At 48.9% G+C, this 12,235-nt stretch overlaps 1 protein-coding gene across 2 annotated transcripts in view; it reads left to right on the top strand.

The window, feature by feature from the left end:
• Positions 1 to 12,235, top strand: part of PKD1 (polycystin 1, transient receptor potential channel interacting) — a 96,994-nt gene that overhangs the window by 36,312 nt on the left and 48,447 nt on the right. For both annotated transcript variants that reach the window (XM_061994319.1, XM_061994318.1), the window contains exons 2-6: positions 3,660 to 3,731; positions 5,097 to 5,168; positions 6,534 to 6,703; positions 8,738 to 9,403; positions 9,714 to 9,897. In XM_061994319.1, coding sequence (XP_061850303.1) covers positions 3,660 to 3,731; positions 5,097 to 5,168; positions 6,534 to 6,703; positions 8,738 to 9,403; positions 9,714 to 9,897 — 1,164 coding nt within the window. The remainder of the gene's footprint in view (positions 1 to 3,659; positions 3,732 to 5,096; positions 5,169 to 6,533; positions 6,704 to 8,737; positions 9,404 to 9,713; positions 9,898 to 12,235) is intronic.

Below are 12,235 nucleotides of genomic sequence, written 5' to 3'. Positions count from 1 at the left end.
CAATGGAGAGCCTTGTTTTCTGCTGGCTTCAGCTCTGCTTCGAACCTGCTCCGAATTTCCTCCAGCCTGGCAGTGAGCTGGGTAAACACAGTCCTGGCAGCTTGTGGCAATGGGAGGCTGAGCCCTGTCCCACAGCCTTTGCTTTGGGTTTTATTTCTTAGTATTCCCTGATTATTTAACTTTTTCTTTAAGCAAGCATGGTTCACAGCCATCTTTCTCATGCCAGGAAGGCATAATAGGATTTTCCATACAAGTTGAAGAGGGACCACTGGGAGAAGGCAAGCAGGCGGCTGGGAGCCCAGCTCACTGACTCGGAGCTGGAGGTGGCAGGCACTGGCATCTGCCACTGTTCCTCACTTCTCCAAGCTGTCCTGTTAACAGGAGCTCTGCTTCCCTTGCAGGCTCTTCACCAGGGAGGTCTGGGAAGGTTGAAAACTGGGAGGTTTTATGCCGGTTCCTCATCAGATTATGAAGGCAAAGGCAGAAAATAGCAACGAAATTGGGCTCTGGTTTGTAGGTACCAGTGGGTTGCTGTCTGATGCCTGGTCTGAATGGAGTTCAGCAGCATCTGTGGATGCTGGATAGGAGCTCAGACTGTGGAAGACAGAGTGTGGAAGCCAAAGTCTTGAGATCCCTCGCAAAGCATGTGAGTTGTAGTTAAGTGGCAAAGCATCAGGGTATAGACAGAGCTTGGGTTAATTACGGTCTCAAATAATTCAGAGCATCTCGCAGCTCCTGAAGCAGCCCTACCTGAGAACTGAGCATCAGCTTTCCCCTTTTAAGCCTGCTGGTGGAGCTTCTCTGTGTGCTGGGCTGTGGGTCACTGTTGGCTTTGGATGACAGTAGTGGGTGCTGGATAGATAGGTGAGCTCAGATGGTAGTGTCTTGTCAGCATCAGCTTGGTGTTGGTGGTGCAGAATGACAGCCAAGTTGTACTACCAGGAGAAGAGGTAAGAGACACTGGAGCACTCTCTGGCCCTTCCACCATGATGCTGTGGGGGCTCACTGGGGCCCAGCACTGCTGGTACCCCAAAGGCACACCTCTGTGTGGCTTGATGCCCTCACAAGCTGTCCTGGCCATACAAAGTACTACAGTCACAGTCCCTTGAGTGAATCTGAGAGTTGAGCATTGTCACTTGGTAGTTTGTGGGGGCCAGCTTGTCCTGGCCCTTACTGAACCAAACCCTCTGGCCACAGCCGTGGCACCAGACACCCTGCAGCCCCAAGTCCCTGCTGGGTCACTCCTGTTCCCCAGGAGCTCCTTCTGTGTGTGCTGCTCAGCAGGCAGTGACATCTAGTGTCAGTCCAATGAGCTGTGTAGAAGCAGCACTGAGTGGGGAGTTACTGCCTGGGTTTGTGTTTTGCCTGGTTTTGCAGGCTGGTGGGAACAGCTCCACCACCGAGCATCTTCCTAGAGCAGATACCAGGTCACAGTCATCCCTGGTCCTGCTCTTGGGTAGAAGTGGAGCTAACTCACCCCAGGAGTTGAGGATCTGGGGTCTTAGCCTTCATTTATTGGAAGTTTAAAAGCTTTCTCTGAGATGAAATGGCTATAAGGGACGTTTGTAAGGGGCTGGAGAAGGCTCAGGACCAAGCCCTCCATGCCTGGTACTGTGGCAGAGGGATGGAGGAGAGCAGTCCTGTCCTGCCAGAGTTCTTTGCTTCCTACGTGGAAAGTAGCAAGATGAGAGACATGGAGAGAAAGCTGCAGAGAGCTGCAGAGAAGGTGGCTGGGCGTGGGTCTGGGTGTCCTGATACCCTTCATGGCTCAGAGGCCCATTTGCTTGGTGGTGCCATCTGTAATGCTGTGAGCTTCACCCTGCCCTGTGCGCTCCCATCTCCGTGCAGCCAGGCAGTGCTGCTCAGGAGGCTTTTTGAAATGGCAAAGACTTGAATTTGTAGCAGCCGAATGGTTTGTTTTGGAGGTCTCTCTTGTCTGGGCAAGGAGCAAGAACGCATCAGAGCCGAAACACCGTTTCTTCCTGTCTTGGGCTTGAAGTACTGCCTAAAAACTAAATGGGTTTATTCCAGGTATTTCAAAGGAGAAGAGAAATAGTTGTGCTGGTCTCCCTGTAAGGGAAATGTTTGGTGGTCTACACCTTTCCAAAACTGGTGAAGTAATCCAAGAAAGTGCGGAGGCGGAGGAGTACAATTTACAGAAAATGTACTCAAGTGGAGCAGGAGGCTCCTGAGGAAGGATCTGGCCTGTCTGGCAGCAGTTGGGATTCCAGTCTAAACTGTCTTTGTGTTGATCTTGCAAATGGGAGCTGAGAACAGGTTTGGAGGTGACTTTGATGTCCCCTGTGCAGGAGGTAACTCCCGTGTGGTGTGTGTCACTTCAGCAAAGGATGCTCTGTATTCTTTAGCTATTGTCTCAGCTACGCCGACACAAAACAGCACTGGCTTGATGGGATGTTTTTTGCTAACACTATTAAAGAAGTCCAAGAAATATGCAAAATAAAAGCTCAACAGCAAAGAACTCCCAGACAGCAGAATCAGGGAAAATAAACCTTTTAAGGAGACATCCATCCCTGTTATTTATCTCCAGAATTTCCTGGAATCATAGATAGCTTTCCTGCCAGTTTGGCAGAATTCTCTTAATTCTAATAAGTTAAATTTAAATGTAAGATCAAACCAAGAATTAATTGACGAGAGGATAAAAATAATAGGTGAGACATCAAGGAGGAGTGACTGGAGATGCTTGGAGGGAAAAGGTGAGAGACGGGGTAGGCAGGAGAATGTCTCTGTTGACACAACGTGGCTGTGGCTGCAGGAAGTCAGCCCTGTCTGCCTCCCTGGGGCTCTGACAGAAATCCTTCAAGTATAGTAATCATTGCATGTGCTCAGAATAAGTGTTTTGATGCTGCTAAAAGAAAGTTTTGGCCAGAGGAGATTCACCTGAGAGGAAAGAGTGAAGTTTATTGGGAGACTGATGAGCAAAACTTTTGCTTCTTAGCTGAGTGACACTTTAAAATTGAAAAATAGGACATGGGGTGAGAAGAGAGAGCTGGGCTGGAAGACAGAAACAATTTTGCTTTGGACAAGGTGAAGGTTATTGATGTTACAGGGAGTGATTAGAGGTTTTTTAAAACAGTGTTCCTTTTCTATCATGATTTTAAATGGAAAATATTCTCTGTTGCCTCTTCCTTCCTTTTAAGCTTTTCCAGAGAGAGACAAGAAGATCTTTGCAATGTAGAAGTTACACGCATCAGTTGTGTAACTAATGATCAGTTCTTTGGCACCAGAAATGGACTTGGAAGCTCCTGATAATTTTTTCTCTTAATTACTACTTTAGTCTAAATGATTTCTTAATTACTTTGAACATATATTAGACTTGAAGATGTTTTTAAAAGGATACATTCAATTTAGTAATACGTTTGTCGTGCCTGTAATTACTCTAGATATGCTGCAGAATGGCATGCTTATAATGATAGTTTTAATCTGTATCTACACATCATGCAAAGCTTTGAGCAGCAAATGCTTTATTGATGGGAAAGGTGATTTCCTTGGCTGGGAGAAGTGCTCTGCTTTAACACACCAAAACATTCTGCTCTAGAGTCTGAGTGAAGTTTAGAGAGAGGTTCTTTCTAAGGTCTAGTAATGGAGGAATGGCAAAATGAAGTCGAACAAAAGCTGAAAATTGTGTTTTCTTTCTGTAGGGATCTTTCCAAGAACAAGATCAGTGGTTTAGACGTTCAGATGTTCGAAAGCCTGACTTCTCTGGCAAAACTGTAAGTACACGCTGTGCCCTCGAGTCCTCCAGCTCACCATGAGTGTTTGAGCTGTTACCTAGAACTAGCTTCTCTTTCACAAGTTCACCTTGCTCTTGCTTGACCTCATCTGTCAAGCCATAGATAGATGTGGCCATAGACTCCTTCCTCAAGGTGTACAGACTGGTGATTGGCTTATTGGCATTCAGAGAGTCAGGTAGTATTTGACCTTCTATATTGTTAGATGCAAAGGAGGTCAAGACAAGAGAATGAGATTTACCAAAAGATGAAAGCCAGAGTGGGACTTTTTCAAAGGGCCTGTAGTGATAGGGCAAGGGGTAATGGCTCCAAACCTAAAGAGGGGAGATTTAGATGAGGTATCATGAAGAAGTTCTTCTCTGTGAGGGTGATGAATGGCACACTGGCACAGGTTGCCCAGAAAGGTTGTGGCTGCCTCATCCCTGCAAGTGTTCAAGGGCAGGTTGAATGGGGCTTGGAGCAACCTGGAAGGTGTCCCTGCCCATGGCAAGGGATTTGGAATGAGAAGAGCTTTAAGGCCCCTTCCAAGCCCAAACCATTCTGTGATTCTATGGTTCTATATGTGTTAGTACACATAAAATGATGTTAAAAATGTCAAATTTCCACTTATCTTTAGAGAGAACTGGATACTGTGTGTGAGGTTTCTTTGAGGAGCCCAGCATGTGTGGGAAGAAGGCCCCTTGTCGCACCACTCCCCACAGCTTGAGCTGCCCCATTTCCCTGCAACTGCCCAGAGTCTGTGTGGGTCAGGAGAAGAGCTTTGATCTTTAGCAAACACACTGGTCCAGATGCTGATCAGACATGTTTGCACTGTTACTTGCTGATAGTTCTTCTAGAAGATTAACTATTTTTTAGTGAAAAATCAGACTGTTAGATCAAAAAGAGCACCAATACAGGCAGCACCAAAACCTGCTGTGGTGGTTCCACCTGAGTAGGTGGCAGCCTGAACAGCCTGTTGTCTTTACACTTCAACAATATCCTGAAAGGAGGACTTATGGTTTGTGATTCTGTGGCTTGGAGCACTGAAAGGAGTCGAGCACAGAACAGGGTACTGAGAGAGCTTGTGGAGTCTCCATCCTTGTAGATACACGAGAGCAGTCTGGACATGGTCCTGGGCAGCCCATTGTAGGTGACCCTACTTGAGCAAGGGGGTTGGACCAGGTCTCTTCCAACCTCAGCTGTGCTGACATTCCCTGCATGTGGCATATAATAGTAAGTTGAGACTCAAGGGGGTCAGATGGTGACTAATACCCAGGCAGAGCTTGGGACAGAGGTTAGTCCTGTATGTTGGCCTGGAAGTTGTTACCAGCTGGTTGATCTTTCCTTTTTGTTTTCCCTCTTTTACAGAGATATAAGCCACAACAAGATTTCTACATTAGAAGATGGAATATTTGATAATTTATTTAATTTAACTGAAATGTAAGTTGATCCTTTTTGTTTCCCAGTTCTTTATTTAGACTATCCCTTCCTGATAGGGTGGGATGCAGTGCTGTCTTGGGGGGATCTGGGGCATGTACACAACCAAGCAGCTGCCTTTTGGACTCTCTCCAGTTTCTTTTTCAAGCTGTGTCTTGCTTCTGGGTCCTCTTGGTGCCCTTCAAGCCTAACCTCTTCCTAGACTTTGCTTCTGTCTCCTGGATACCTCCAGCCCCTGCCACTGCCTTCTTGGGTTCCCTGCTTCTCTCCCACACCAGCTTGTCTGAGATTCTTGTCTCTGGTCATGTTCTGGGTCACACTTACTGTTCCTGTTTGTATGGTCACACCTTGGGACTGGGGAATCTAACAAAAAGGGCACTGACCTGAAACACAGGAGACGCTGACTGAGGTGTCTAAGTCCCTTGAAGGTATTCTCCCTGAGTGATTCGGGTTCTTAGGCTTATAGAGGTTTTAAAGTGATTAAAATCTGTGAAAGGAGGTGAGAGAATACCACACATTTCCAGGAGAGATACATGAAATCACAGCACAGAATGTCTGATCTGTATCTGAATGAGCCAAAGGGTTAACCTGTGCAGTTGCTTTTGGCGAGCAAGAAGAGAGCTCAGCCATGTATTATCCCTGAAGACAGGACACAAAGGGCATTTTCAGCTCAGCATTTTTGCTTACAAGTGGCACTGAGAAGAAACAAAGGATCTAGGCTAGGTCCAAGTGAGCCTGTCCCTGCTAAGGCTGGTGGGCAGAGTGGTGCTTTCAGTACAGGAATCCTGGGTTCAGCCCCTGCGGCAGCTCAGCTCAGCTCAGCCCAGCTGGCATCAACTGAGCAAACAGCTTTCCATCTCTGTCCCCTTTGCAGCTGAATGCCAAGGGCTGTAATTTGGATCAAGCTTAGCTGCAATTAAAGTTTCCATCTTTTCATTAAACTGCCACATGGAAAGATTATCATTGACTTTGCATTTCTTTTTTGACAGATCAATTTTATTCTCTTAGCTATTTTTTAATGGAGCTGTAAATAGTCCCCCTTAGCTGGAGAGGCTGCCGTTACCTCCAGTGGCTGTTAGATGGCAGACTATTTTAAATATAAGATTGTGTCTGTAATTTGCTTCTAATTGCAACAATTATTTGTAGAGTTAAAAAAGTACTTTGAGTACTTGCCTAATTCTAGCCTCTAGAAAAATCATGGTAATTATTGCTTGATTCCCTATTCATTAACTCCCCTCCTTAGTTCCTTTTGAAGCGTTTCAGTGGAGTGGCACAGATGGGAACAGGGAGGGATCTGCACGCTGCTGTAATTAACACTTAGCATATGTCAAGTTAAAGCCTAACTTTCGTCTGATCTCTCTGTGACAGAAACTTAAGTTGGAATCCATTTGTTTGTGACTGCAAACTTTCCTGGTTGCCCCGTTGGGTGGAAGACAGAAAAGTGAGAGTTATTCAGGCATCAGACACGAGATGTGCTCACCCTCCTGAGGTGGCAAACCTTTCCCTCTTTGATGTCTCCTTTGTCAATACTACTTGTGGTAAGGAAATGCTTTGGCTGTGGTGGGGAAGATGACTAAACCGATGGACGCAGCCCAATAGCAGCTAGAGGTCCCATCTAGACCTCTTTAGACTTCAAGTCACTAGTTCAAATCTAATTAAGCAAATGATGGTAACATATGACTATACCCTGATGACTTAAAGCTGGAGTCAGTCACACCAGGGCTAAGATCAGCAAACTCATTACAGTCTCAGCTTCAAGCAACCATCAAGTGGCACTGGCTCCATCACCTCCAGCCTTAGGCTTTCATTCCCTCAAACTTTTAACGATCTGACTTCAAGCATTGAAGTCTCATGGGAGCTGATGGGACCTGAGGACATGCTAAATTGAATCTTTGCAGGTGACAGGGCTCCATGTCAGGCCTATTGAATAAACACTGCCCCAATCTACAGCCCTTTGCCTGCTCTGGGTGTATTCTTCCGACTGCCTTGGCTGGCAGAAACATTGGGAGGGTTTAACTGAGGGTGGGAAAAGGGAGCCCTAAGAACACCACTTTGGCCTGAATGCTGAGCTATGTCTGAGTAAGAGAGAGGGAGGGAGGCAGAGCGAGTACTCCCCCTGACAGGCCTCAGGTGTCTCTTAATGCATGACAGGAGGATGGAACCAGAGCTGATGGGAGCCATCTGAGCCTCCCTGTGAAGTTCAGCACTCCCGAGGGCCAAAACCCAGGTGGTGGATGCTCCTCTTTCCCCAGCAGAGTTACCCCAGCATTGCAGCACCTTGCAGGAGTTATCAAGGGCAACTGTTACTTCCCTTGAGTATTAGTCATTCCCCTGTTGTAAGTTAGTGTGGCAACAGTAAAGTGAGGCTGTGTCCTGGGTAATTCCTTGTGATGGGAGCAAGCTGCGGACAGCCTGCCAGCCAACTGACAGTTGTTACTGACTGGCAGGGAATGAAGAAGTACAACCAGGCTCGTGTTAAAAAGCAAAGCAGCTCCCATGCTGTGATCCTCCTCGCGGGCATTTTAAAAGAAAAGTGGCTCAGGAAGGCCATGGAGAAAGCTGGACAGTTGGATGGATTCGATATGGGAAGATCACGCAAGGCTGGAGCTGTTGAGATGTTTGGGGGGAGATGTTGTAGCAACCAGCAGAAACAGAGGAGCAAACATGGCTCGGTTGCGTGGGCAGAGCTGAAGAGGAGGTCAGGCAGTCCCAGCTGGGCTGCGGCTGTACACGTGGCAGAGGCCCTGCCTGTGGGTTTGTGGCAGAGAAACGTCTCACCCTTGCAAGCCAGTGAGGGGGGATTAAACTCAAGGGAATGAGCTGTTGCTCTGAGAATGGGACTGTTGTGGCTGCCATCATTGTACATGTGTGTCTGTGCTCCCTGTGCTCCCTACATATGTGTGTGTTGTTTCTGTGCATCCTTCCCATGAATGCATACGTATGTATCCCTCCATGCCCCATGGGTGCAAGCTGTGTGTGGCACTGCTGTCTTTACTAGCACCAGATCTTGCCTGTAAGTAGGTGGAAAGCTCTTGGCTGAGGAGGAGGGTGGCTGCAGTGGCTGCCCAGCTCCACTGTGGGCCTGGTGGAGAGTCTGGTGGCATTTCCCCCATGTCCCTGATGTGGTGCCCAAGTATGTTTGGTTATAGACTTGTTGCTGGAATCCCCAGCCAGCATGCAGTGAAATGTGCTGTACTAGATCAAGCCAAGGGACAGCTTTTTTTCCTGGTTTCACATGGTGACTAGTACTTTGGGCTCCTTTGAGGGTCAGACTCAGCAGCTTTGTGTCCCATGAGACTGTCAGGCTCTCCTAAGGCCCATTTTATGTGCTGAGTGTTGCTGCTCCATAAATCTGGGTGACTGGCTTGTTATTTCTGTCATCATTAATTAGCATAAAGACTTTGGAAATCATTGCTGAGGGATTAAAAACTTCCCAGGCAAGTCTTAAAAGGAAATGGTTGAAGTGGGAGAAGTCCATTCCCAGGGGTTTGGGGTGGTGTCTCCTGAAGGGTTTCACCAAGCCATGGCTTCACAGTGTCAGTTTAGAAGAGGATCTTCTGTTCTTTCCCCAGGAGCTCAATACATATCGTGTCTGACAAACAATGACACAGAGGAGACTGAGCTTGTCATCCTTTTCACATCTGTTCACCCTGGGAACCTCACTGAGGAGACTTGCAGTGCGCTCTGTTATGCCAAAGACCAGGAATATGGAGGTTTCAGCACCCAGGGGCAGTGTTTGTGTGGTACTGCCCACAAAACAAACTCTTCCATCGGTTGTTTGCCATTTTGCACTGAGCATTTGTCCGGGCAGGCCTGTGATGGCCCATCACTCATCCCCTCTCCCTTCCAGGCACAGCTGTCTGTGTCTTTTATCGGACTCCAGCCCCGGTACAGCCTACACCAGGCCGTGCTCTTCAATGTCAGTATTCCCATTGCTGTCAGCACTTTACTGTGGGAATTTGGGGACCAGACAGTTCTCAACACCACTGGAAATACAGCTATCCACATGTATGCCTTACCTGGGCAGTACAATGTCACTGTCTCCATCTTTGTGGGCACCAAGGTCTCAGATGTGCAGGCAGAAATTGAGGTGGTGGCTTCACCCCAACAGTTAGAACTACAGTGTCCTTCCTTGGTCAAGACAAATGAGAGTCTGGACATACGGATCCGCAACAGAGGTGGCACTGGCCTGTCAGTGCTGTACAGTATCACTGCAGAGGCCGGAGAGCTGGGCAGAGGTAAGCAGGTTGGCTGGGTGGGTGCTTGGCAAGGGAGGAGTTGCACTGGGTTCTGGGACTTCCTTTTCCCTTCCTTTCTAACAGGGAGTAAGGGATGACTCCTTTGGGCACTCCTTGCTCCCTTGGCTGACCAGGCAGTGTTTTTTACTGTCCTGGCCCAAAAGGATGACTGCACAGTGTTCACTTCAACAGCAAAGGGCATTTATGGGCTTCAAGAAGGACGGGACATTCCTGGAACCTCACTTCCCAGATTGGATTGGGGTGTGTGGGCCTAAAGGTTGTCCTGCTTGTGTTCCTCTCCCTCATGCAGCAGTTCACCCCATGTGCCCCACGGATGGCTTGGTTTTCCTGGGCAATAACCACTGCTATCGGCTGGTGGTGGAGAAGGCAGAATGGTGGGAAGCCCAGCAGCACTGCCAGGAGCACGGCAATGGAGAGCTGGCTTTTGTGAGCAGCCCAGAGATCCAGAGCTTCTTGGTCACTCATGTCATCAGGTAAGTGAGAAGGGAAAGGGTTAAGATTTCCTAGGGACAGGTCTTCTGTTCCTGGGGTCACATCTGCAGAAGGGTCCATGCAGAGGGTCCTGACAAGGACAGCAGGCAGCCCTGTGCAGCTGGTCAGGCTGGAGAGACACACAGCTCCAGGCTGAGTATGGGAAGATCGTAGGGGTGAGGCTGCTGAACAAAAAGGAGGAATAAGCAGAACTCAAGGCTTTGCTGAAAGTGTTGTCTTTGCTTAACAGTTGTAGAGGGAAGAACAGGAATGGGGCAGAAAGGCCAGAAGTAAGAGCTGGGAATCGTGGGATTGCTGCAGGTGGGCATCTTGCACCTTATGTTTGTTCCTGTGGGCGCACCTAAGAGAGTGCCGAGGGGTGCAGGGTCAGGAGCAGCCAGGGCTGGGCTGAGCAGACCTTCTGCCTGGGAGTTCAGTAAAATCTGCAGACTGGGGTTGGGCAGTGGAGAGGGTCAGCTGCTCCTCTCCAGAGGGTGTTTCGCTACGAGGCAGGGTCGGAGGGTAACCTTGCAACCAGCTCTCTCCCCTAGCAGAACTAATACTGGGTTGTCTCATGGTGACACTGTGGCATTGAGCAGCTGCTCCAGCAGAGCCCAAGCCAGTGCTGCAATCCTGCCTCCCACCTGCGATCCCACATGACCCAGACATTGCTACAGCCTGAAGCCCAAAACCCTTCCCCTCTATTTTCACCTCCTGAGAAGAAGTAGTGCTCCTCTCCGAGTATCAGGCTCCAGCAGCATCTGTTCCACCTCAGGACTTGGGCTTTATAAACAGAGTCCACTGAACGTGTCAGCCTTTGATTAAATCCGCCCTTCCAAGTGCCCTTTCTGCAACCCGCCGTCTTGCGGGGGAGGAGGACAACCAGGAGAGCTTTCAGGGGCCTGACAGCTCTTGTCAGTGCTCCCAGATGCAGATGTTGGAGATGGCCTCTTAGCACGGCCCAGAAAGCACATGCGAAGGGAGCAGCTGCTGGTGACGTAGGCTTTGAACGGTCCTGCTGAAGATCTGACAGCCCTTTTCCCCCAAACTTGTATCCTTGCCCTGTTCCCTTCACACTGGGATTTATCCTGAGATTGCAAACATGTGGTCTCTGCTCTGGGGAAGAGGAATCTGTCCCTTCCCGTGGGTTAGGGCCTGGTCACTTGGTGCTGAGTTATCAGGCATTGCGTGCAGGGCTTTTGATGGACTGCACTGCAAGGAAATCATGAGACCTCCGACGGGAACGAGCCGCCCAAGCTGTTCCCCAGCTGCTGCCCCACGTTGCTCTTGTCCCCAGCCCCCTTTATTTCATGTATTTATTTTAATCCATTCAGATAAACACGAATGAGGCAGTTCCAGGATGCGATTTCCCTGGCGATAAAAGACAAATCAGCGGAGCCGCAGGTTTTTGGAACACGCAGCCTCCATAGTTTCTTGTGGGAAAATGACAGCAGCAGAAATCTGTTTCCCATTAGAGTGTGCAGCAGCGAGGACCACTCTCTTCTCCTTTGCTCCTGTTTGATGGCCTCTCCAGGAGCAGCAGGCACTGAGCTGGGCCCCTCCATGCCTCCCGAAGCAGAGTGCTGCCACCCCCCTTCCAGGGGACCCTGTTTTCCCTTCTGAGGCAGCACAGGGAGCCTCTCTCCCCTCCCACACCTCCTCAGGCGTCATTCTGCTCCTGCTGCCCTGGGCCAGGTGGCTTGGTTCTTCCTCAGAGGCAGAGGGATGCTCACATCTTGCTTCAAAAAAGGATGTCTAGAGCCCTCTTAATCCTCTCTGCAAAGTAACAGGCCAGGCAGTGGGGCAGGGGTGGGAAGCCAGCCAGCCTTTTTCTTTTTTCTTTTTGATGACTTGCAGTTAGATCATAGCTGGAATTAGAAAAGGAAAATCTCTATTGAGTTTTACTGATGGCAGCAAACAGGCAGTTTCCAGCCCGTTCCCCCTAATCCCCTGCCAGTGGTTCGGGAGCAGAGCACAGCAGTTATTTGTTTTTTAATCTTATTTGCAATGAAAACTCCTGATTCACGGAACAGTTATTTTTGTCGTCGTTTTTCAACATGACCTCATGAATCATTTCATCTGGCGGGAGCCTGGTGGCAGAGAGACACCAGTCATCTCCCTGCTCTGCTTTTTGCACAGCAGTTGCACCACCCCGGGAGCACACGGGCACAGAGGGGCAAGGCCAAAGCAGAGCTGAGTGCAACCTGCAGGAGGGTGCGTGGAGAAGGAACTGGGGGCTTTGATGAGGCTGTTCCCCCTCACCCTGAAGTTAATGTGGAACAAATGCCTCACTTTCTGCTGGGTGCGATTAGAAACAGTTGTCCAGGCGGTTTGTGGCTA

This window comes from Colius striatus, chromosome 3, assembly GCF_028858725.1.
Source record: "Colius striatus isolate bColStr4 chromosome 3, bColStr4.1.hap1, whole genome shotgun sequence".
Classification (NCBI taxonomy): Eukaryota; Metazoa; Chordata; class Aves; order Coliiformes; family Coliidae; genus Colius; species Colius striatus.
The sequence above is the reverse complement of the archived record's forward strand: the minus strand, read 5'-3'. Positions and strand labels throughout refer to the sequence as shown.